Genomic DNA, 26118 nt, shown 5'->3' with positions numbered 1-26118 from the left:
AACCTGCCTTTGCCCATCAGACTAATTATAAGTAGTTAATTAATGCAGGACAGTGTGTGTTGTAACGGCGCTCCTCGATCCTGGCTGAATGTCATCACACACTGCAGATGCAGAGCTACCCCTTGGTCCAGAGGGACTCAGTCTATCAGCTGAGCTTGCATGCCAGCACGATACTGGCCACTCCGAGTCATAAATCTGCATTTTAATCATTGTTAAGTGACATGACATGAGAGTCAGGAGGGTATGGAGGGGATAATTTAGTGGAACAGGCATAGATGGGGAAAAGTGTTTAAATTAAATGTTATAATTTGCCCAAGACAGCATTTTATCCTCTCTCGTCCTTTGCGAATATTTGTTGCTCTCCCTCTCTTTCCTGTTTTCATTACCACTCCTCCCCTCCATCAACTCTCATTTTCAATATCTCAATTTTCTTAATCCTCTTCTTGCTAATGCATCTCACTTTGTAACCCTCCCATGTTTTCCCTACTTCCCTTTTCATTTTGTCACAATTCACTCTACTTTATTATCTCCTCTCTTATCTCTTCAGGGGGACTAAGAGTTGTCCATGCCTGACAGTGGAGCAAATGACTGAGTTCATTAATGTTAAACAGCGAGACCCTCGTCTGAATGAGATTCTCTACCCTCCTCTCAAACCGGAACAGGTTCAGCTGCTGGTGGATAAATATGAACCGAATCCGTCTCTGGCACAGAAAGGTTAGTGCATTTAAATATGTATGGATACAAATATGAGGGCACTGACTTAGTGTTGTGTTCTCAAGATTTGAAAGGTGCTTGACTGAACAGTTTGCTTATACGAATAAAATAAGAGTCGATATGAGAACTGCTCCCTCATGGTCCTTGCTTGCTCATTTGACTGTGACTTTTATAAAACACAGTGTATTTGTATACATTTACTACAGCCATAAGGTCCTGGAAAAGCATGAAATTTATCTACTGTATAAAGTGCTTGAATTTGACCCTGGAAATAGTGTATGAACTTCAGTTTCTCAGTTTCTAGAGCAGCCTAAATGGACACACCAGCCAGAGCATGTGCTTCACATTTTGAAGCAGAAACTTACATATTTTCTAGTATGCTGAGGCCACTGTAGTTCCCTGACATTGCTCGAGAAAGAAAGGGTTGAGTGGAGGAGTCCTTCTTTTATTACAGTCTACAGATTCACCAACCCTTTAACACCTTGAAAAGATAAAACAGGTACATTTGTAGGAAATAAATGTTTCCGAAGCGCGGATAAACTGTTAAATATTTAATGCGACTAATTAAGGCCCCCATCATTACGCCGCCTCAGCAGGGTGTAAACAAAGAGCAAGTGGTACGTTGCCTGTAAAAATACTGTATACTTATATTTGTTTATCTAATGAAAGGCTACAGCCAGCAGCTGATTAGTTTATCTTAGAAACTCTACCCAACGAAAAAAACAGTTGTACAAGCTCATTAATTAACATGCCATAGCATTATCATTTAATCTAAAAGCAACAGTATTGTTGTGCGTGTGTATGAATGTGTGTGCCAGCCTGTTTCTTGATTGGGAACAGTTGCCAGGCAACTAGTTGTAGTTTTGCAACTTTTAGTGCTTCTGTATTTGCTGTCACTGAGTCATGAGTTCTGTATCCCCCCCGTGTATCATTAGATGTTTGAATACATGCCCCAGTTTGCATAATGTGACATATGTGCTTTCCTAGTGGTGGCATTTTTTTATTATTATTACTTGTTTGTGTTTTGTCAGTTTGCACTTTTCCCACAGGCACTAAATATCGTCATCGGTGCTCACTGTTAAAACCACCGCCCTACACCTACTGAAACTTGGTATCCAAATAAATGTAAAAACAAAACGTCATCATCTGCACTAAAAGCAAAACAAACAAGCTGTTTAGGTGTCATTTGTGTGCATCCAGGGTGGAATAATTCATGAAGACAAAAAGATGTACAGTCATTACAGGTCCAACACTCTGGGACATGTTTTGCTTCCATGTCGTTGGACGTGTCAGTGCAAAGGGAGACAGGAGCAAATGCAAATTCTTCATGATATCGCACCGTTTTTACACACTAAATCAAAACTACATCAACTTATGTAAAATGTTAGTTTCCTGAGCAGCAGATCACGAAGTGACTGACATGTGTAGAACCTTTCATAACTGTGCTGCTTGTCTGAAGTGTTAGTTCATGTTTTAATATATATTTATTAATACGTGTCATCACGCATGCTAATCTTCAGTGCCAGAAGAGGTTGTTACTGCGAAAAAAAACACTCAACTCTCACATTTGCACATTTTATTAATTATTACACTTAAACTAAATTGACCCTAACTGATTGAAACAGAGCTCGAGTGCCACTTTAAAAATGTTGCTCTGAATAAAGTAGCTACTTTTTCCTCAAGTGTATGTAAAACATGAATTACATGAGCTTAAAATAATACCTATTTTCCTTTCTTTTTAAAAAAAAAACAAAAACAAAAAAAATGTCTTTCAAGTATCCTGTTTGACCGGCCAGTGTTTGACTCTTATCCCAGTGATGTGCTCTTGCTGTGATGCTGTGTGTTCATCCTGTCCCAGGCTTTCTGGAATCGTGCCCTTCTCTGTCCCAGTGACAGATTTCCCCATGTGAAGTATTTATCTAGCCGGAGGAAATGCTGCCATCTGCTCAGCAGAGGGGTCCAGAGCTCCACATGCTACCCTCACGCACACAAATTCAGATACACGTGCACGCAGTGTTTTCTCCCTCTCAAGGACACTCACACTGGATTTGCAGTCAGAATTGTACATTAGCATATACTCAACATGTGCTCTCACAGTGCAAAGAACTGGAATGACATGCAATGCAGGCAGCCTCAGGTGTTCCCCAAAACAGCTCTAAGAGAAAGAAGAAACGGTTACTTTTCCTCCGCTCACCCTCCTTGTTACACATTGAAGCTGTTGTTATGTTCCATCCATTAGTGGAAAGCAACTATTGGGAGTTAGTTCATTGAGATAAGCACCAGTGTGGTGCAAAAGTACCTGTCACCACAGAAGGATAAGAAGGCGCATCTTGTTGTAAATAAAGAGCACCAATAGCTGTGGGTACATGGTGGCTGCTTTCATCTATCGTTGAAGTAATATTCGCTCCTTGCTCAAAGCTGAGAAATCTCATCAGTTGGCACATTCTTCTTTCCGCCTGCTTTTTTTTCCCAGTGCAGTGAAATGAAGATGTGGGAGTGATGTTTCAGTCCCGTAATCTCTAAACATTCCATTTGATTCGCCAAATTTTGTCTCCATCACACTCACTCACATCTACCTTTTATTGATTCTCCAAATTTTCCACCCCAAGCCTTTTTTTCAAAATGTAATTTAGTCTATCTTTAGTCTAGTCTTCAGTCCATGCTCACTCAGCCATTCTGATATTGTTTGAAGGTGGATGAATAAAAATGCAAAATGAAACAAGACGTCTTCACCCGAGAGAAGATGTTGACATATCACTGATTTTAAAGAGGAAGTCCCAGCATTTCCAGTTTCCTTTTAGGTCTAACCTCACTTTTTAGAATAACACCTGTAATCCCATGGCATGTTAACACCATTCTCCCTGTTTGACCTACAAACATCTTAGGGACTGGGGAAACACTGTCTTTGTGAGCGTGTGATGCAGGGGTCAGGCCTCCGCCTGGCAGTGGGAGGTCACGGTTATCAGCAGGGAGTAAGACGCCAGTGAGTGCTACTGTGCTCAGATGTCACAGACAGCAGCCAGCCTTAATTAGTCCAACAACTCTGCAGAGGGCAGCGCCGCATTAATTAGCATAACGTGACCGGAGGGACCTGCTGTGCACGTTGCATCATTTTGCATATTTAGCATAACATCAAATCAAGTTTGTGCATGTGGGTGAAGGAGGCTTCAGGTGTTTTGGTTCCATGTTGAGGACATTAATTCCAGTCCAGGTGTGGTGTGTCGAGTCTTTATCTTGAATCCAGGTAGTGGGAGATGTGAGCTTTTCATCTGCAGCTGATTATCAATGTGTTTCCTGAGCACATTCAGTGAGAACATGAGCTCAGTGATGACAGAAAATGGGCAAGACTTAACAAGAGTGACCTTGACAAATCAAAGAAGGCACAAAATACATGGCAGTTCAGCCCAGAAAATGCAGAATGTTAATGATAGCATTGACTTCCTGTGTTTAAAAAGAACTGGTTTATACAACCTTGAATATTTAATGTGATGAATGTTACATTATCTTACATTCCACACCGACAGTGTGAGAAATGGAAACAGAGACACAGGCTTTAAGGATTAACCACAAAGGCTTTTAGCAAGTGGTGACTTAGGCTTTGTGCAAAAATTAAACCACTAATGTAATCTCAGTGTGACTTTAATTAGCGATTATAAACATTTTTGTAATGAAACCTTTGAAAGCATTTAGTCTAAGCTGCTCATCTCAATACACTTGCAGTGACAAACACACACACACAGACAGACTTTAATATACACAAACTCATCCTCTTTCATTTGATGTGTGTTTCATTTAAAGTTTAACAAAGAGAAAATGTATTCAAATAACTAAAACCATAATGAATTAAAAACCAACCTGTATTTCCAACTGGTGAATCTCTCTGTGTACATCCTGTGGCTGTAGCCCCATTTATATGCATTGAAGACGTCAAGGCCATAAATGCATCAAAGAAGTAGGGATATTTGAGTAATTTTGTGTACACTCTACCACACTCACATACAAGAGTAAACAGTGCGTTTGTTGGAAACTATTTCCCCAGAATAACACTACACATACATGAATATTTAAGCAGGATTCACTGTGTGGGCTCAGTTTAAAATAAACAGGTAACAGTGTCCATTTCCACTGTCCTCAAAGAACATAAAACCCACTGCAGCAGTGTGGTACTTCCGTGTGCTATAAATAGTTCATTTACAGAGGAACTCCGTGGCACAATACAGTTCTTGTTTTTGACTTTTGTGGGAATATAAAACGTCAAAAAGAAGTAAGAAAGTTATCAAAGTCAGTGTCTAGATGAACATGTCTGTGTGCTGCATTCTTGCAGGTCAGATCTCACTGGAAGGCTTCGCCAGGTATTTGAACTGTGAGGAGAACAGCATCATCCCACCGGAAAAGCTGGACCAGAGTGAAGACATGACCTTTCCCCTCTCGCACTACTTCATCAACTCGTCACACAATACATACCTCACAGGTATGCATGCACCCCCATACGCCAAACCTGTTATGTAAGCTGCTCTGTCTTTGCGTGATCCCACTCAACCCGATTTCGCTCCTGACTGACTACATACATGCGTGCATCTTTTGTTCTTCTACCCATGAACAGATCACATGTTCGTTTAGAAATGCAATTACGGTTGCACAAGTGAATACAACCGTCTTTATACCTCGGAGGTCAGTCAATCAAATGCACCGGAGCATACCAGACCCTTCCTGCATCACCTCTCATAGGTTATCCAATCAAGCCATGCCATGAGGCTCAGTTCATTGATATTCATGAGTTAAATATTTCTAAAGATTGTAGTCACAGTAACTGGCTTCTGGCAGGGCACAAGCATGGCAGGGCACAATACCAAGACCGTTTTCCCTTCAATAGTTAATAGAATTCATCTATTCAAATCTATTCTACAGGGGGAACTGGGGAGCATTGAGTCTTTCAAGTGAATCAAATTTATCCGGCAATCAAAGAAAAGCAGTTTCTGTAATAGAGCAGCCTCATAGCCTGTGAAATGAAGAAATGGGAAAAACAAACAATGTATTGTTGATTTTCTCCCAACAAACAGAAAGATCCAAGATGCAGTAATTAAACCGACAAGAGCTTTTGCAACTTATTCGTTCTTGGCATATTTCTATTCTATCTTCTCATCTACTCTTCTGCATCTGAAAACCATGCGTTAAAGCAAGGTTTCATGTATTGCTCGACGTCTTAAAGTCTTAAAGGATTTACATGAGGCTGTCTGAGAAGAGTGATAGAAATAAAAAGGCAAAATGAATGAAAAAGACACCAGGGAACGTATTAACCCAGCTAAAGTAACAACTCAGCCCTGCCTCTCACAGAAAAACATGCTGCTAATGTGAAGAGATAATTGCTCCCCTAATGGCGACAGTGCAATGAGATTTGCCTGCTTGAGATGACGCCAGCTGAAGAGTTTTTACTGCATGCTAGCAACTAATGTGGTTGAGCTCTTAAAAAGTGAAAGGACGTGCTTTTGTATGCATCCTGTTACTTTTCTAATCAATACAACAGTTGCTTAGAACCATAGATGTATGTGTATGTGTGTGTGTGTGTGTGTTACAGCTGGCCAGCTTGCAGGAAACTCTTCCGTTGAGATGTACAAGCAGGTTCTTCTGTCAGGGTGCCGCTGCATTGAGCTGGACTGCTGGAAGGGTCGCACCACAGAAGAAGAGCCCGTAATCACTCACGGCTTCACCATGACAACTGAAATCTCCTTCAAGGTAACACAAGGAGAGCGCAGTAATGGCGACGTAGGCGAGTGCTTGCATAGGGGGGGAGTGGGTGGGGCAGAAGAAAGGGGGGAGAACATTTTTCTCTGAAGATGCATTTTAATGTCTTTGTCTGTGGATGCAGCGAGGCGTACTGGGTTAAACAGACCTCAAAGACCGATGATGTAATCCACATGCTGTGCTCATGATCCACTCAGTGCTTTGTGTTCCACCACATCCTGTGTTTTGTGTTTGTTTGGGTTTTTTTTTTTAAGATATTTTGGGTTTAAATATTTTTACTATTTTTGGTTTCATATTCATCTCCCTTAGATTCTTTGCCTTCTAGTACACAGTTTTAGTGCAAATGTGTTGGCAGCATTGAATATCTATAAAAAATGGATGGAGTTTTCTGGTTTCCTTGGTGAAGTCAATCAGGAAGTGAGAATATATTGATTAGCCACCAGGGGGCGAAAGCCCTTGGAAGCCCTCCACTTGATGTTTCACCAGTGAAATTTTTTTTGGAAGGGTTTGGCTTTATAATGATGTAATACAACTCTTGACTAAATGTAAGTAATAATAAAAAAAACATCAGTTCCGTGCAATGAAACAACAACTAAACAACGTTAGTATAGAGAGATAATTACACATTAAATCCTGATCATGAACATGAGAAAAAATTATGTTTGATCTCGTTAAAATCTTAGTGATATCCATGTATTTTAAAGAATAAAATACATGGAGAAAAAAAAAATGAAGTGTGGGGAAAGCAAACCACACACTCAGCAGATAGCAAACTGTAAAAGATAGGGATCGTTAAAAACAAGTGCTGAGGGAAGTTTAATTCTCTGAAGTCTCTGAAGATGAGAAGACAAAAAAGGCTTTTATAGCAGGAATAGTGGTCAATTTTCATGGCAATGTCAACATGTGCATTAAATTCCTTGTGGCTGCCTGAAACGTGAAGCATTAAATTCTATTCTTCAAACGGAACATGAATTTTTAAATATCCTGCCTGTGGTAAATCATTCACTGCTGGGAGCTTGTGTTGCTCACTAACAAGTTTACTGCTGACCCTGATAAAGACATGTGTTGGTTACAACCCTGAACATGTTTTAACCATTCATAAAATCGATTCAATTCATTCATTTAACACATTTTCAAACAAAATCGTGGCTTGGAATTATTAGTTAGTGACTTTTTGGTTTCCTGAGTGACACTAATTATCTGAGTTGCTTAACTTTTACATATAAACAAATGTCTGTGCCATTGAAACCACTGTCAAATGAGTTCACATAGCTCCACAAGACTCTGTATTTGTCAGTGTTGCGGTGTTAAGATTTCATATCATCTGGCAAAATTCCTGCGCCGCTGCACACAGGAAATGATTTGTTATTATGTCAAGACAGACGGACGCAACAGCAATGTCGCACCATTAAAGTGAGACTCCCTCAGACAGTTGAAAACAGGTTGGAGTATGATGGGAAAAAACATCTCAGACATGAATTCTACTCCAAAACCAAATTAACTGGTTGTTCTGCTGTTTAAGATAAATGCTTTATGTCCCCAGCTGCCCCTGCACTGCTGCTGTATATACACAAACGCTCCCTCAGACCAGTCTGATAGTATTGATGAGGGCCGCAGCATAAAAAAAAAGGTTTCATAGATTTTGCTCAAGAAGACCAAACCTTGGCAGAATTATAACATCAGCAACAACATGAATTTAATCTTTCATTTTTAAGCTTTAGTTAACACATCCAGGGACTTCTCCAATATGTCTTCATCAAATGCTGTTACTGAATTCTGACAGCCAAGATTGACTAAAACCAAACACATCACTGTTTTCATCCTCTCAAAGGGCTTGACACTACGCTTTAGTAGCTGCAATATGTGTATTTGCTCTATTCTATATTTCGTGTTGTCGTCACAATATTGAACAATAGATGAGATTCTTCATTTATCAGCGCGCTACAGAGGAAATCACGTACGCTTGATTCAAAACATCATATTGTTGAGCAGTGTTTATTGTTTCCTCACATCATGCAGAAGGAGGGTAGAAATCTCAGGGCACGGGAATCTTCTGCAGAAAAACAAGGATGAGTTGGGGGCGGATTGATTGGAGGAAATTTATATCTAATGACAGAAACAGAAGAAGCAGAACGGACTTAATTGAATTTGTCTGAAAGTGAAACACAAAGTTGTGTGTAAGTGATATGAGAGACGAGATGGAAAAAAAACCCCAGCTACAGATGGAGAGAGTTGAGTTATAGGCAAATAGTTTTATTGGAGGAGATGGAGCAAATGGAAATGAAGGCATTAACTGAATTGACACCATTGTTAACGATGGTGTAATTGACTTAGACATTCAGTGGTTCAGAAATCGGACACCACCTCATCTCCTCGCTCTCATTTCTGTGGACATATTCACACTGTAACTTGATGGATATGAAGAAATGTAGTTTGTGATGAACTTCAAAGGATTTCATGTAACTTAAAAAAAAGAAAGAAGCAATATCGATGTTACAGAGGAAGCCCATTGCCCTGATTTTGCGCACATTCCGTCATGCAACCAGCATTGCGATTGCTCTCCCCTGCAGTTATTGATTTCACCAGGTAGGGTCATGTTCTCTGGGGCAGGCCTGCAGGCATTCCAGCAAATGTAGGGAATCATAATAACACGGTAAATGGAGATTATTCTGGCTGCTACACGAGCTGAGGAGCATTTTTAAATGCTGTATTGGCTTTTCACTCTACTGCATATTACTCATTGACCAACAGTGACATTCAATGTTTTTTAATGTTACTTAAACAATAATTCAACATTAACAGAACAGTCTGCCCGATTTGTGTGTGTGTGTGTGTATAGTCAGAATAGTTATATTATTGATTATTTTTCTCTTTCTGTTTATCTCACAGGAGGTGATCGAGGCCATTGCTGAGTGTGCTTTCAAGACGTCGCCCTTCCCTATCATCCTGTCTTTTGAGAACCACGTGGACTCGTAAGTCAGCAGATCGATACAAGTCAGACGTGCGAAGGCAACAGTGTGACGATTGACCCTATTGATGAGTATTTGTCTGTCACTGGATGATTTAACATCAGCTATTTTGTTGGTCGCATCTACCTAGGCAGCTCCTAGGACTGACATACGTACTTTGATATTTTGTAGTATGTAATAATGTGTGTGTGTGCGTGTGTGTGATGGCCCTCAGACCAAAGCAACAGGCGAAGATGGCGGAGTACTGTCGCTCAATATTTGGAGATGCATTACTCACAGAGCCTTTGGAAAAATATCCGGTGAGTATATAAGATGCTCATATACACACGCATGCTCTCTCTCCGTCTCGCTCACACACACACACACACACACACACACACGGCCAGCAGTGAGAGGTTCATCAGATGTGATCGCACAGATGAGTGCACCAGAGAAGTGTCCTTGAACACTGCCGCCTGATGTGCAGCATCCTAACCTTGCACCTGCATATTTGGGTGTACACGTCCATGTTATAAAAAATGTATTCACTATTCACAACCATTTCTTTTGTGTTTCTGTATTCGTTTTTTCCCTCTCTCTCTCCCCATCTTTCTCACATTCAGCAATATATCGACGTGCCTCGTAGCACCTGGCAAAAATGTGTGCTCACTGTTTTTCTTCGTCCTGTCACTCCAGGCGTGCTCCTAAATGGCCTCCTAGACTTTATCGCTCACTTCTTTACTCTCTCCCCGTCTCTCTCTCTCTCTCTCTTGGTGTTTTCATTTTCAATCACAGACACACTCATACCTGTAGTGATGATGTATGTGCCCCGGAAGCCAACTTTAAATGATTCAGTCCACAGTCATTTGAGTGTGGCTCTGTGTTATCATGGCACAGACTGCCAATGACAGCCGTGTAAGATTAAATGGAAATGTTTTACGCTGTAATCTAAACGTGGCTTTTCTTGGCAGCCCTTTATCTATCTCTGCTCTGTTGCTATGGCTACCAGTCAAAAGCTTGCTTTGTCCCTTTGTGGCCAAACACCCCAGGAGTCTTTGTGTGTAATGACGCAGGCACTTATTTGAGGCAACTGGAGACACTTGTTGCAAACGCTCTCGCACTTGTTCAATCAGACGCATACAATCCTGCACACATATGTACTCAAACACACCACTTACTCCTCCTCTGTGATTCTCCTGGGATGACTTGTCCTTGTTGGTATAACACTAAAGAGCGGTCGAAGGTCCCAGCAGTCAGATGCAACATTATCTCACACATGCAGGGATCTCCTCCAGCGCTGCCACTGCCAAAGACACAGCCCCGCTGAGAATTACAGCCTTCTGACTGCATTTGACATTGAGGCATTATCAGGAAGAAGCCTTTCAAATGGAGTGGCACAGGGAAGGGATTGGAGAGAGATACAGTGAGGAAGACACTAAGGGAGAAGGAAGCCAGACAGAGAATATGCTATTAAGGAATCAGATTTCTACCAGTGAGCATGTAATAACAGAGAAAGGTGAGTGCAATGACAGCCACTCCCCTCTGGCATTGAGACAGCTGTGTGTACAGCGTAGTGAATAGGGCATCATAGACTCATGGGCAGAGAGATTATAGTAGCTAGACTGGTTCTAGCTGAGCCTTGGGTGAGAATTAAGAGGATTACCGTTTTCTTAGAAACTTGAGTGTCTCTTGTAGTTCCACTCCACAAAACCAGAATTTGGCTTGAATAGGAGAGAGTGGTGCTAATATTTTTGTTGGTTTGTTGTTGTTGTTTTCAATTAATCTGAGAACATTCTGTCCTTTCCCCCGTAATTCAGATTGTTTTCTTACTCACTATATGGCTCTCATCAGTGCAATCATGATGCCGCTGAAGGCTGTATTGCCAAAACAATATTAACTGCTGAAAATATGAAATATGTTGGGAAATAGAGCTGTTTTTGTAGCGGTTTGATTCATCTTGTGGAGGCTGAGTTTTAAGATGCTGACAGATCAGAACTGGCTAAGTGAAATGTTGTGAAAGAAGAGCAGCGTTGGGAATGATGTGGGCAGCAGAGAAATAAACATACTGTAAGACAGTGGCGCTAGCAGAAGAGGCTAACAACAACAGTACAGAAATCCATAAATGCAGCATTAACTCATCTGAATTAGAAGTAGGTGACAGACATGGATTAGAGATTACGCAATTGCCTGCATCATATATTAGTGGTGTGTCACCAACTGCTATAAAATTTAGAATTTAATCAAGTAAATGTAAGCATTTAATGTTAATACATGTAACCAATAACATGAGCTGTAAAATAATTGTACTTTATATCATTTTGTATTGAACTCACATTTACATTTTGAATATGATTCAAATATGGAGTGGTGTGAACACACTTAAGTAGTGAATAGGTTTAGGTCACATTTCATCATGAAAGCAACAGTGACATAGTGGAAATAATCCTAGAAATGAGTGCAAGTGTGAGTGTTTAGAGCATTTCAGTGTTTTTAGCCTCAACTTACTCTACTGATTTCCAATTTCCAGTCCCTTATTGCATTGGAGCAGACAAGGGGTTTGGGGATTTGGGGAGAACTGAATCAATTCTGGTAAATTAAGATTTAATCAAACAGCTTTAATTCTATGCACTTGAGTCAAGTCAAAATTGCATGCCACCTCTAGTGCTGAAGTGCTTCCATTTAAATGGAAATGTTTGACTGAAGCCAAAGAAAACAAAGAAACAATCTTCGTTTTTTGTATCGCTCACCAGGAACAACAGTAGAGAGCTGTAGGTGAATGTGTATGGCAGGTGGCAAAGTAGGTGATGGGAAAACTCACTGTTTTTTGCTCCTGAAAGAAGTCAAATAAAAGTAAAAATCATTTTAAGTTGGGTACATTTATAAAGACCCTGATTCTGTGTATATTTAACTTCATTACAGACTTTCTCAATGATAAATTATTAATATTCCTAAACACTAAAGTAGTATACGCCATAAATAAATCAGAGATCTGCAGACTTCTAGCCAGACTCTCTTGAGAGACTTTGTATGTGAGGTTTAATGCTCAGTTTTCCCCAGTTGTTTTAGTGTTGAAAGTGTAAACGTCTTGTGAGTTTTTACATCAACAGTCACTCCTAATCATCCTTACTGAATTTTGGGCAAAACAGATTTCCCCTAAAACTGTCACCAATTTACATGTGAAATTACACCCTTCAGTAAACAACTTTTGAATTTCCTTTAGTAATCAGCTGATGTGTCTCCAAACCCTTGTAATATATGACTGTAATGGAGTGGTCTTTAGCTGGATAGAAACATATTTAACTCAACATGTTTTTTATTATATAACTTATTTATATAACTTATTTTTTTTTAACTTTTTTCCTGCTGGCTCTTACGTCATTCTGTTATTTACACAACCTTTCTTTTCTTCATCCCTCTTTCTACTCCCTGTCCAGTTGGAGTCCAGTGTGCCACTACCCAGCCCAATGGAGCTCATGGGCAAAATCTTGGTGAAGAACAAGAAGAAGCACCACAAGACGGATGGAAGTCACAAGAAGAAACTGTCGGAGCAGGTTTCTAACACCTACAGTGATTCTTCCAGTGTGTGTGAGCCCTCGTCCCCGAGCGCAGGTGCATCCCTGGAACACACAAGCACACACACACACACAGAGCCGCCACGTCACACTGGGACAGATGAGTTATGATGTTTCACAAGTTAAATGTAGCTTTACCGTCTGGGTCTGTCTGCGCTGTGGACCAACACCTCTCTGCTGCCCACAAACAGAGTCACTGGTGCCAAACAGTGTTATTGTGTATCATTTATCATTTTTACGGCCCTTTCCATCAGCTGAAGGTATTATTGGCTGATGCATGCACTCCCCATCAGACATGTACACTGCTAGTCACCAAGGTGTCTTAAACTCCAGCAGTGGCCTTCAGTGTGTCAGTGTGTGTTAATGCAGCTGTGTGTACACTACTCTATAAACTACATCTCAATTGATGGCTTTTTGTATTTCCATAGCTGTTTAAGTTGATAAGGTGATTCATATTTGAATATTGAATGCACATAATTTGTGTGATTTTGTATGTTGCTGTGTGTGTTTGTGTTCATGTGTGTGTGTGTGTGTGTGTGTGTGCGCTAGTGTCATGTTCATACTTTGTATTCGGGCCTTTATGCAAAACTGTGTGTAAGTAAATTACGACAGCTATCATTCACCTCCAGTTTTCCTCATTGCTGAGCCACGGCTGTCATTCTGGCATTGGCACACACTGCCCCCTAGTGTAATAGAAATGTAGCACAAGTGTTTGACTGTTGCATAAGTTAAGTGGTGTGCCCAAGGAATGTTAATTTGTCCGTGCAGACACTCACACACCAGTGCACAGCGGTGGGTTTGATTTCACATGACACAGTGTGGTCTATGATTTTTCAAACAGACTCAAAAAGAAAAATAGTTAGGAATGCTGCCTACACTTCTGCATTATATGGACAGTAAGGAGGACATTATGTACAGAGATTTTAATGAAAGTAAAAATGCTGGGTGGACACAAAGAGCAATTTGAATAGTGAGGTGCACGTGCAGTCGCTCTCTCCAGTACAAATTGCACCCTTGGATCGGCATGGCTGCACAAACCTGTCATTTATTGTCTGATACAGCCTTTTTAGACGCACTTAGTAAAATTTAAAAGTGATGCTGTTGGACTGATACGTAGTTAATGACAAACTGTGCTGCCAAATAGTAGACTATTACATTTTTGCCACTTAAATGAAGCTTCTTGTGTGTTTGTCATTATGTTGTTGTTTGTTGTCAATTATTATTTGTTTTGTCTGCACAGGTTCAACCAAAGAAGAGATGGCAGACTCTTCACAGACCACTGAGAGCGCTGAGCTCAGCCTGAGGCCACAGGGCAGAAAGTCTATTGGTGAGTCACACACGGAGGGAAATCTTTAGCACAGCTCTCATTAGGCTGCTGCAGAAGCCGTAGGTCAGTTCGACTATTAGGATTTTAAAATTATTTACCCGAGTCAGCATGACCTCACATTCTTTAGTAGTATCTCTCATTATGTCGCTGCAGAGGCTGCTTTCCACTTCACCAAAACAATATTAAAATGAATTTCCTCAGTACATGAGCTGTCAACGTCACCTTTGTGAGTGTCGCTGCTTTTAAATGTGGAGTGGAAAGTTTGTATGTTGTTACGTCTGTGACCTAATCTGTGATGTTGCAGGGGAAGTGGAGGCAGAGAGTGAAGATGAAGATGACGACGATGATGATTGTAAAAAGGGCTCAATGGATGAGGTGTGTATCTCAGTAGTCTCTTCAGACACGTGTACTACAGGCTGCCCTCTAGTGTTCATATGTGTGCATGTGTATGTACAATGCATTTTATTCTCCTGACGTGTTGGACAAAGCATTTCTCATTGTTTTCAAGTATTATAAAACGGTGTGTGTGTACAGGGCACAGCAGGCAGTGAGGCATTTGCTACAGAGGAAATGTCCAACCTGGTCATCTACATCCAACCAGTCAAGTTTAACAGCTTTGAGGGTTCAAAAAGTAAGAACATCTCTGCTCTACTTAAAAATGTTTCCTCCTGCTCTTTTAAAACTTTTAATTTACATCCATTAACCCATCTCTTTCCCAAGTGCGTCAGGGAACTATGGTTGCTTCGCATACAAGAAAAGAGTGTTCTTTGTCTTTGTTTGTGCAGTAAACTACCACTTTATGAGAAATGTGTGCTCTGGCTGGTAAGTCCATTTAACATGGCAGTGCAAGGCCTTTGTAAAAGCCTCTGTAAATCTGAAGTACACATTAAAGGTTTATTCTAAGGCATATGAAAACCTATTTTAAATTGTTTATGCACTATAGTATATTTAGTGTCTGCCAGTAAACCTTTCTAAACGTTACACACAGAACTTTTAAACCATCAGACTGTTTTAATCACTACATATCACCGTTGCTGTGTGCAGAGATCAATCGCAGCTACCAGATGTCATCCTTTGTCGAGACCAAAGCTTTGGAGCAACTGACCAAGTCCCCCGTAGAGTTTGTGGAGTATCCTTCTCAGTGCCACTGAAGCAGTGACTTTAATTTCAGTTTGAGTCGAGTTTCTGTTCTTCCAGCCTCTCTAGTCCTAATGGTAGAAGCAGTATTGCTGTGGTCTGTTTAACTTGGCTGTGTAAGCAGAAAAGAGAAAGAGAGATGGTGCTAGTTGATGCAAGTGTCATGCAGTCTCATCCTTAACTCAGCTCCGTTCAGATACAACAAGCTGCAGCTGAGCAGGATCTACCCTAAAGGCACTCGAGTGGATTCTTCCAACTACAACCCTCAGCTCTTCTGGAATGCTGGTTGTCAGCTGGTGGCTCTGAATTTCCAAACTATTGGTAAATCCTTCACATTGTTGACATAGTGTGATTTTTTTTATTATTGATGAGTCAAGTAAAGTAACGTAAAGTGGTCATTCTGTGTTAACTCTACAGATTTGTCCATGCAACTAAACCTGGGCATGTACGAGTACAACGGCAAATGTGGATACAGACTCAAACCAGAGTTTATGAGACGACCAGACAAACACTTTGACCCTTTTACTGAGAGCACAGTGGACGGGATAGTAGCCAACACACTCTCTGTTAAGGTATACAGTGGTTTATGCTGGTATTTTGTGTTCATGGGGCTTTGTGTGTGTGTTTAAATATAGATTTATAGTTTTCTTTCCCTTCCCTTCCATCCAGATCATCTCTGGCCAGTTCCTGTCAGATAAGAAAGTGGGCACATATGTGGAGATGGACATGTTTGGCTTACCTGTGGACACCAAGAGGAAAGCTTTCAAGACCAAGACTTCTCAGGGCAACGCCATCAACCCTGTCTGGGAAGAAGAGGCCATTGTCTTCAAGAAAGTGAGAAGAAGTGATCTTTTATTTTATATGGCTTAACATATTTACAGTGCAGAGAAATGTACAGAAATGTAGATTTTTGACAGTTTATAAAACATTATTTTGAGAAATTAAAGAAGAAACTTCTCCTCCTTTGTATGGAAGTTGATTGTTTTCATGTTGACCATTAGTTTCCTAGAATGAGTGACATTGTTTTGGTTTTTTTAAATGTCCTCAGGTTGTCCTGCCCACACTTGCTTCATTGAGAATAGCTGTGTTTGAAGAAGGTGGGAAGTTCATCGGCCACCGTATCATTCCAGTATCAGCCATTCGTCCAGGTGAGTTTAGTTTGCATGGGTGAGTTATCATTTAAACACATGGACTATAGTATCATTTATATTTAAGTAATGTAAACGCATGGTAATGGGAAAACAGCTAGAAATAGCATCAAAACAATTGTGGTAACTGTACATTTGTGTTAATTAATATCCTGAGGATGAAGTATTTAGTGCTACAGTTGTTTCCTGTTCAGTTGCTTTACAATTGTGTTGTTTAATCTTCTAAATAATTATTGTTTTTGTACTAATAAATGCTAATTTGACTTGAATCCCTGCAGGCTATCACTACATCAGCCTGAGGAATGAGAAGAACCTGTCTCTGACGCTGCCTGCTTTGTTCGTGTACGTAGAAGTGAAGGACTATGTTCCAGACACATTTGCAGGTAAGTGAGGTCATCGTATTGATACGCAAGCTTAACGTTGCCCATTCTACATATTATTTGGTGTCACAAAAGAGGCTTTTTTTTCTTTTCTTTTTTAATTTTCAGATGTCATTGAAGCCTTGTCCAATCCCATCCGCTATGTCAACCTGATGGAGCAGAGAGCCAATCAGCTGGCTGCTCTGACTTTGGAGGAGGGAGGAGAGGAGGATGGTGACAAAGAGGTGTGTGGCTTTACTCAGGGTATAGATATTTTTCTGAAATAGTGCAGAGGGGCTGTATGTGAAAATGCAAGTGTCAGCAAATTTACCTTTTATAGAACCTTTCCTGCTGACTGATACACGTGGAAAATCTTTGGAAAACTTCACAATGAATAAGAAAGTCTTCTACATTGTTGATCCAGAAGCCACTGTGCTTGAATGATCTGTAAATATTCCTGCTTTAATTGTGTCTGATCCAGACAATTCACCCCGTCATATTCAAATGAGAACTGCAAACAGCAAAAGAGGTTTCAGTTGCTAACTGGTTTGGAAATGAAAAGCATTTGTTCAGGAGTCTATGGAGATGTAGAAAGAAGTTATCTTTCTCCTGAAAGACTCAGGATGAGGGGGTTATTCATAAGACCACAAAGTACTTTAAACCCACAGCCTGCACTGCTGCAACTGAAGATGGATCACAGACTCCAGCTTGTTTCCAGCACAGATCCCCACAGATATTATCAAAACACTTTGTTTGGGCCATTTTTCATGCCCAGCCCATTTGATAAAGTGCACTGCAACCACAGCTGTGGCAGCATTGTTTTCAGTATTGTCTTTTCCACCTGCAGCCTCCACTGCCAGGTTTCCTTTGGAGGCTCTGTTACTGTGGCCCTGTGTATTTTCACTGTTATGCTTCAGGAGATTCACACTTTTAGGAAGAGACACCTTTAATCAACAGTGTTTATAACAGCATTTCATGAAATGAAAGCACTCAGTCAAGTGAGACTATATATTCTTTTATGTTGTACAGCAGCTGACAAAAACTGCAAATATAACTTAGATTAAAGTGTCTTATTAAATTAGATTTAAGTGTCTCATATTAGCCTGACAGGCCATTTTTCTTCCATTTGCTTTAAAATAATCAACTAGCAGCAGAGGTTTTCAGCTTCAAACTCTGCACAGTGCCAAAAAGTAGAAAAGTTATTACACGGTAGATGAACATAGTCAAAACATGCAGCTGGATATACGTAGTTCTCATATTTTGAAGGAGACTAAAACAGAGTAAGTAAAGTCTGAAGTGGGTTTTTTGTATATAGTTACACAGAAAATGAAGGAACAACCTTTTAAACAACCAATCACTGAGTGGACTCCTATGTTATAATTAATGATACATTGTTCCCCAGAAATTAGTCAACTACTGTCGAAATGACCTTCATCTTTATTACAGGCTACAGTGTAAGCGCTGAGAGTTTTACTAAGTTATAATTGAAATGTAATGATTGTTTCATCACTGGAACTGAAAAGATTTGTACCAAGATATGATTGCACTGCACACACGTCACACTTTTAAATGAATATCAGTTGAAAAAATTGTTTTAATGTTTTAACCTATTATATTATGGATACATTTCTACTTATACTTATACTAGTACAAGTAGCCAAGGATCAATATGGATTCAGTACAACAGAGAAAGGAGGAGTGAACACTTTCTAAGTTAGGATAAATTCACGGTGAGAGCCACTGCAGGACAGAGGGTTATCTGAGGTCCTTGGAGAAGGGGGTTGTTTCTGTGCGGCTTCTTTTACCTGATTTGCCAGCTGATAAGATTTCCCACGAGGATGGCTGACAAAGACCGGTTTCGCGCTGTGGCCATGGTAACAGTCACCAAAAGAGATAGAGCAGTGAAAGGCGGCGCGCGGCATGCAGAGATGAATGTGGGGAGAGCAGGCGACGAATGGAAAAGGTCTGGCTGGCATAGCTAGAAGAGACATTATTCAAAATCGCATTAACCTATCCCAGATAAAACATATAGGTTTCAGAGACTCAGTCGAGCCTAGGGGAAATTAAGATCTGCCGAGCCTCGTCGCAGGAAGCAATGCTGAGAGTGGGTTACCAAAGCTATGTCTACAAACTGTCCTTCAGCACACAGGTACAGCAGGAGACTTTGAAGATACGACCAGCTGGGGACAGTTTTTGTTTCATTGGAAAAACTTTTATTGATGTGTTTTTTTTAACTTAATAGGCTGTAGATATTTTCTGACACTGAAGACAACAAGTTGATTTTGTGTCTGACAGCAGCAAAGATGTGTTGCATTTAATATTTAAAAAGCTTCAACTACACAAGATATGGAAACGTGTTAATCGGAAAGATAATCATAATGATAGTGATAATTGTTCTTCCTGCACATGTGTCAGTAGTGACCAGTGTCATCACTTATACTGACTGACAAGTGGAACTGAGCCAAATGTTGAATCTTTTTATGTAATTTACAGGTGGAGGCGGGAAGTGACGCACCCTCAGAATCTAAGGTGGACCAGAGGGTAACGTCGCCCGCAGAGAACGGACTGAGCCACACACCCATCATCACCCCAAAACCCCCGTCACTGGTCGGCCAGACTCAGTCTGCAGGTGCCACAAATGCAGTCAGCCCCATCACCATGTGTTATAGTTCAAATTCAGTCATAATTTACATTAAAAGCTGCTGTCCATTGTTCTTGCATTACAATGTAATTCTGATTATACTTCCCTTAAATTTAATTTGATTTAAGAAATTATGCATGCATGTGTCTGCCAATATTATCAGGTGATAAGCTATGACGTAGATGTAATGAGGGGATAAATCTACAGATCTACTGTTACACGTTCACTCAGGTTCTGAGATAATATGTGACTGCTTCATTAAAAAATGTTTGCTCGTGTATGTAACCAGGCTCGCTGAAACCATCCGTGAAGAGTGAAGACATCATTCAGACTGTTCTCACTGGTAAGATGATGTTTTTAAAACTCAGCCTTGAGCATTTACTGATTTATTTATTTATAATCTACATTCAGTTAAATTTATACTTACTACTTCATATATTTGTCCTGTAGATGACACTCCTTAACTATGGTGGTTTTGGTTGGTGGTGTATTAATTATAGAAATGATTATTTCTTACAGTTAAATTTGCTAAATAAATCCTGATGTTAGTCTCTTAATTGATTTCTTGTCTGTGCTTCTCTCCCACTTTGTTTTTTTAGAACTGGAAGCTCAGTCACTGGAGGAGTTGAAGCAACAGAAAGGCTTTGTACGTGAGCAGAGGAAACAGTACAAGGAGATGAAGGAGTTGGTTCGGAAACACCACAGAAAGACCAGCGAGCTGATCAAGGAGCACACGGCTCGTGTATCCGAGCTGCAGAGCCAGTACCAGCGTCGGCGCTCTGCTCTGCAGAAGAGCCACAAACGAGATGGTAAGAAAAGGTAGGTGGCCCTCCTCTTTTGTTCAAAATAAACTGTCACGGTGAAAGTCTTGAAGCACAGCTACTGTTAACAGCAAACAGTTTCACTACATCCTAAAAGAAAAGTAGAAGAAGAAAACTGTGCAAGCCCAAGGCATAACATTTTGCATTACCTCATAGTTTCCACTGAGATGTAAAAAAAAAAAGAAAGAAAAAGTGTTGTTGTCAGTCTCTCCATCTGCACACTGTCCAGACTGTGTGTGTGTCTCACTATTCTGACAAACTCTCTTGGAATATTATTATAATATGAAGTAGAGTGTATTTTAACACCTTCCTCCTGGCTTTTTTTTTTACTTCCTTCCTATTTTCCATCTACCTAATCACACTAAGAGACAAACACTTTCAGAAAATAAAAAATACTGAGCTCCACACAGGATAAGAAAGCCTTAAGGGCTCATTCAGGACACACAGTCCATCATACGCTCGACTTATAAAAGCCTAACAAAGCAACTGAGTTACGGTGAGATTAAAGTCAGTTGTAAACTTTCACATTTGGAAGCTCTGCAGACACAATAGAGAATATTATTAGGATTAGCAGTAGACACACTGTCTGCTTTGATTGTAGCTGCGTCATTTTGCTTACACTCTGCTGTCATTAACCTGTGGACGTCCTGTTTGTGTTGTGGCCGTGTGTTAACACATCCAGCCGGTCAAACCACTCCCTGTCCACCCTGGACCAGGAGCTGTGTGAGCTGGATCAGGAGTGCAACCAGCATCTGGCAGAGCTTAAGGAGCAGCAACAGCAGCAGCTCCTCACACTCCGCCAGGAGCAGTACTACAGCGAAAAGTACCAGAAAAGAGAGCACATCAAACAGGTACTCCTAACTGCAACAAACAACTGATACACTCAGTTAAAAGTGGCTTTAACAATGTAAGAATTAGTGACATTGAATGGTGAGACTGCAGAGTCTAACAAACCGAGCACTCCTCTGCTCACCGCTCATTTTCCTAAGTGCATCAACAAACTACGGTGACCTTCACATCACCAAAAAGGATGTCTTTCATCTTAGTTTGCATAGAAAGCATCCATTTCAAAAACGTGAATTACACACTAGCTGGTTTGGCAGCCTCTGTAAAGCAAAACCCACCGCTTAAATTACACATGAAAGGCTTTCATTAAGGCTATGAAATCCAAATCATTTTTATTTCAAAGTGATTATGCACCTATATTAACATACTTGTGGGTACTATATTTAATTGTAAGTGTTAGATACTGGCCCTTTAAAAACATGTGTTTTGCAGTGAAACAGAATAATAAATACACCATTGTTTATCGTATGTCTCTCCAAAGGTCAATTTAGTATTTTCGTGTTGAAGTACATGTGTGTGCATCCACTGTACTTGATGTACTTCTTTACTGAACATGTTTGTTTCCTAAGCTCTCATAGAGTGACATGTTGATGACACTGTAAAAACACAAGGTCATTTCCGTAGATGCACTTTATTTATTTGTTGATTGGGGCAGGGACATTAATTAATTAAATGAATGAACATCAACATGTAAGCATGCCTTGTTAGAGCCACTGGCTAATTTCCATGTGAAATCCCGAGGCAGGTGGATGGAATAAGACAAAATACTCAAATGCATAAAGTAAAAGTTAAAACAAGAATGAATATATAAACGTGAAAATAATAACAGTACCAACAAATAATCTTAAATACTCTTAATGAAAACAGACTACAAAGAATATAAAATTATATGATGTAGCAGGGCAAACCCGGGAAAGCAAACCAAGGACCCAGAGCTTCATGTTTCAAAGTGGTTAATAAACCAAAGTGTAATGTGACTGATGTAAAGTGCTCATTGTACTGACCATAGATTTTTAAAGAGTTTGAGATAAATTGCACATTGTGCTCAATTTATTGAAATTGATTATTGTTCAACAGGTTTGCCAATTTGCAATTGAGATATAAACATACAGACAATTTGGTGGTTAGAGTTGGTCACAGGTCTGAGCTTTTCCAGTTAATACCAATCATTGTATTTAGTAGTGGCATACACAGACACACACGTGCCACACACACACACACACATATGGGAGCTTGCCCAGACTTGCATTGGGCTTGATAAAGCGGAAAGGCTGATGCAGAATAACCATATCAAGTCAACGAATGAATGAATACTGCAATGAACTGTAGGCCACCTCACTCTCCACGCCTTCATCTCCCTGTAGAATATTATGGCCAGCGTTCTGCTGCCTGTGCACATGTTCAGTTGTGTGGTGTGGAAAAATGAATCTCTTCAGCTCCAGTTCACCTGCACACTGAGCACAGCTGATGTGTCAGAGTGGAGATGGTGTTGTTTTTGGCTGACGTTGGTTTAAGTTAAATATGAAGAACATGTTTTGTTTTAACTGACTCGAATCTCTCTTTGACTCTCGCTGCAGCTGGTTGAGAAGCTGACCACTATAGCAGAGGAGTGCCAGAGCACTCAGCTCAAGAAGATCAGAGACATCTGCGATAAGTAAGATGTCATGTTTTCAGCATACTTTATGCACCAATATTCATGCAAACATGGAAAATCCTGTTAACATTTCCTTCTTCTCATCATTACAGAGAAAAGAAGGATCTTAAGAAGAGAATGGACAAGAAACGGCAGGAGAAAATCAACGAGGCTAAATCTAAAGACAAGAATGTAACAGAGGAGTAAGTATCTATGTTGTTAGAAGTCTGTTTCACTGCAGGGTTGGATGTTACATGATGTATGACCACTAGATGTCACTGAATACTAAAGAATCTGTAAAATTTTCACTGGTTGCTCAGTTTAACCGTAAATAAAATTCTCCCCTCAGAGAGAAGCTGGAGATCAACAGATCATTTGTCAATGAGGTGGTGCAGTACATCAAACGGGTAAGAGAAGACTTTTCTATGTACTTTAAGAGTAATTAACAATCAATAATGCTGTGTACCATCTGTCCATATACACAGACAGTTTAATCTATTCAGTTTTATACATACTTATTTGTGTGTGTGTGTGTGTGTGTGTGTGTAGTTGGAGGATGCACAGAGTAAAAGACAGGAGAGACTACTGGAGAAGCACAAGGACATCCGGCAACAAATCTTAGATGAAAGGCCGAAGGTATGATTTCTGATCTATGATTCCATCACAAGTTACTAGTCTGTTACACATGTACATGCATCCACCACCATGGTCCCTGCAGTGCTGTAATAATAATGCTGGGTTTTTGCCCATAAAAAAAAATATAAATATAATAATTTGTACACAAATTTGTACACAAGTTAATTTTTTTTTTTTTGTATGAAGTGTACAGTTAAACAAAAACATTACGAACAGTTCCCTTAACCCAAATTCTAGTGGCCCATTTTGACCACTAGGTGGCGACATGCACCAGCTTTGGTGAGATGCTGTTTTTGGATGCAGCATTGTCTGGCATGGTGAACACTGATGATGAAAAACAGTTGAACATGGCTGAATAAGAGTGTTTCTGTTGGCTTTAATGTCAGTTCCTGCTTCATGCAGCTGCCATCAGTGTAAACAGTAAAACCGTGTGTAAGTGTTATGACCTTGAGCTGATTGAATGCAATCCCAGCACTCAGCTATATTATGCTGCATACGTATACATGGGTTTACTGTGAGTCTCCGACCTTGTTATTGTGACTGTCTTTGTAGGATGTGTTTGCAGCAGAAGATCATGGTAAGACTACTGTTGCATTGCGGTGTTTGCCATTAATATAGCTTTAGAGGTGCAGCATTAATATGCAAGCTTTTATACACCTGTGTATAAACTAATGAATGTGCATTGCATTAATACAAAGGCAAAATACATCAAAATAAGTGCAAGAATATTTTTGTTCTTCGTGAGAACAATAGTTGGAATGTGGCAGCCTCAGCTGTAATATAACAGTCATTGGCATAGCATGGCAGCTTAGCATCATAACAGTGGTAACAGATTGGCCTGTATAGTGAGGTCACACCCCAGCTGGAGGGATCCCATCCCACCCGCCAGTGTCCTTGAGCCTCTAAGATAAGATGTAATGACACCACATGTTCATTATTATAATATTTAAAGAAAACTAACATAAATCTACACTCTCAGATGATCATATAGTGCACATTTACCAAATATTCCTTGTGTGTTTTTTTAAGTCATACATTCAGTACATCAGGAATCTCCGGTTAGACACAGCTTCATAACCACCCACTCTCCAAGTGACAGCTCAGTGTTCCTTCTGAGCTCCTGTGTTTGTGTGTGGGAGGTGCTGTGCAGACATGTACCTACCTGAGTGTAGTGCAGACAAGCTGATGTGATGTGATCACAGAAGACATCTTTTGATGACGTCAGGGAGCAGTAGAGTTTGTTTTTAAGTTCAACAATCAGCTGTTTTTGACAACTGACTCTCTTTTGCCCTTTATCCATCTTTTCCTCCTCTGATGATGTCACTAAGTAGTAAATTGTATTTTTTTTTACAACATATATTTTTACCTGCAGATCACAGATGAGATAGCTCCTCTAAACTTAGTGGTTTATTTGCAGCTACTACTGAAGAGCATGACTAGACGCCTCACTAGCAGCTGTGAGAGCAGCATCAACGTCAATGTTTGTCACATGTGTCACAAACAAACACTTCCTGCACCAAAAGAACTCCAGCATTTTGTTGCCTGATTCCAACAAGACATTTTTGCTCAGCTTAGAGGAGACCTGGGATTTTATTGAATACGGAGCAGGTTTTAGACGAGACTTTAGACTAATGTGAAAACATAATGTTTATGTCAATTTTCCAAACATATGTGAAACATCAGCAGAGGTGTGTGCGAGATGTGAGGCAGATGTTACAGATATATAGAGATTTCTGATTTCTGTGAGGGAATCATTTTGACAAATGTAAGTACTCTAGTCCTTCCAAATGAAAAAAAGGAATACAGAATTAAATTAAAGAAGATAAATCAAAAACACAGGGCCACCTTCCCCCTTACTAGCAAACCAAAAATAAGAAAATGAGAACACATCGAGCAGCACTGAGCCCCGAATACTAGTGATCGTTGCCGGTAAGTAGATAATCACTTTTAAAATAATGCGCAAACATAGAAGATACTCTCATAAAAAGATAAATATGTCACCATGGAAATGAACACTTACCTTTGAAAATGAATGTTTGAAAGATGAATAAATGAAGATTGATCATAAACAAGACAGTTTAAATAAAACCTATGCCAAGGGTAAACATATTTGTGCAATAATAACAATACAATTATTACCAAAGTTCAGTTTAAAAGGCAATCAATTAATGAGAGCAAACTGTGTTGAATGGGGGTAGATGTGGTTGAATCATCTAGTTTATTTTAAATCAACGACGCTAATCAACTTCATTCCTCTCAGTCCTGTGGTGACATTCACCACCGTTTAATAGTTAGCACCATCAAATAACTCCATGATTGCAGTGATTTCACCTACTCAGTCTGAGCTGTGTCAACCGGTGTCGTCAGCATCTAATCAACACGGAAATGAATGGTTTGCTCCATTCTGAGATATGCTGTGGCCCTCCCCCCTTTTTTTCTCCCCAAATCACTTTAGTGTTGCAATCAAATGACATTCTGTTAGCAATCAATGTTTCCCTCAAAATTGTAAGTGATTGTCCATTACTTTAACCGCTGTCACAATCACTTCTCTAAATTGACATCTAGACCATGGCAAATTTAATTTGCCTGAATGG

At 40.0% G+C, this 26118-nt stretch overlaps 1 protein-coding gene across 3 annotated transcripts in view; it reads left to right on the top strand.

Annotated features, from left to right (window-relative positions):
• LOC122784068 (1-phosphatidylinositol 4,5-bisphosphate phosphodiesterase beta-1-like) overlaps window positions 1–26118 on the top strand; it is a 44300-nt gene that overhangs the window by 7177 nt on the left and 11005 nt on the right. The window contains exons 6-30 of one of the 3 annotated variants that reach the window (XM_044049146.1): window positions 548–714; window positions 5039–5185; window positions 6290–6447; window positions 9346–9428; window positions 9640–9724; window positions 12839–13013; window positions 14217–14303; window positions 14608–14678; window positions 14838–14934; window positions 15348–15432; window positions 15637–15761; window positions 15858–16012; window positions 16110–16274; window positions 16489–16588; window positions 16867–16971; window positions 17077–17192; window positions 19441–19576; window positions 19878–19931; window positions 20188–20407; window positions 21092–21260; window positions 22833–22909; window positions 23002–23091; window positions 23238–23295; window positions 23438–23524; window positions 24077–24101. In XM_044049146.1, coding sequence (XP_043905081.1) covers window positions 548–714; window positions 5039–5185; window positions 6290–6447; window positions 9346–9428; window positions 9640–9724; window positions 12839–13013; window positions 14217–14303; window positions 14608–14678; window positions 14838–14934; window positions 15348–15432; window positions 15637–15761; window positions 15858–16012; window positions 16110–16274; window positions 16489–16588; window positions 16867–16971; window positions 17077–17192; window positions 19441–19576; window positions 19878–19931; window positions 20188–20407; window positions 21092–21260; window positions 22833–22909; window positions 23002–23091; window positions 23238–23295; window positions 23438–23524; window positions 24077–24101 — 2837 coding nt within the window. Of the gene's footprint in view, window positions 1–547; window positions 715–5038; window positions 5186–6289; window positions 6448–9345; window positions 9429–9639; window positions 9725–12838; window positions 13014–14216; window positions 14304–14607; window positions 14679–14837; window positions 14935–15347; window positions 15433–15636; window positions 15762–15857; window positions 16013–16109; window positions 16275–16488; window positions 16589–16866; window positions 16972–17076; window positions 17193–19440; window positions 19577–19877; window positions 19932–20187; window positions 20408–21091; window positions 21261–22832; window positions 22910–23001; window positions 23092–23237; window positions 23296–23437; window positions 23525–24076; window positions 24102–26118 lie in introns of those variants that run through there. The other 2 variants (XM_044049145.1, XM_044049147.1) reach the window with 2 other exon arrangements.

Source organism: Solea senegalensis, linkage group LG17 (assembly GCF_019176455.1).
Source record: "Solea senegalensis isolate Sse05_10M linkage group LG17, IFAPA_SoseM_1, whole genome shotgun sequence".
NCBI lineage: Eukaryota > Metazoa > Chordata > Actinopteri > Pleuronectiformes > Soleidae > Solea > Solea senegalensis.
Note: the sequence above shows the minus strand (reverse complement) of the source record. Positions and strands in the feature narration are given on the sequence as shown.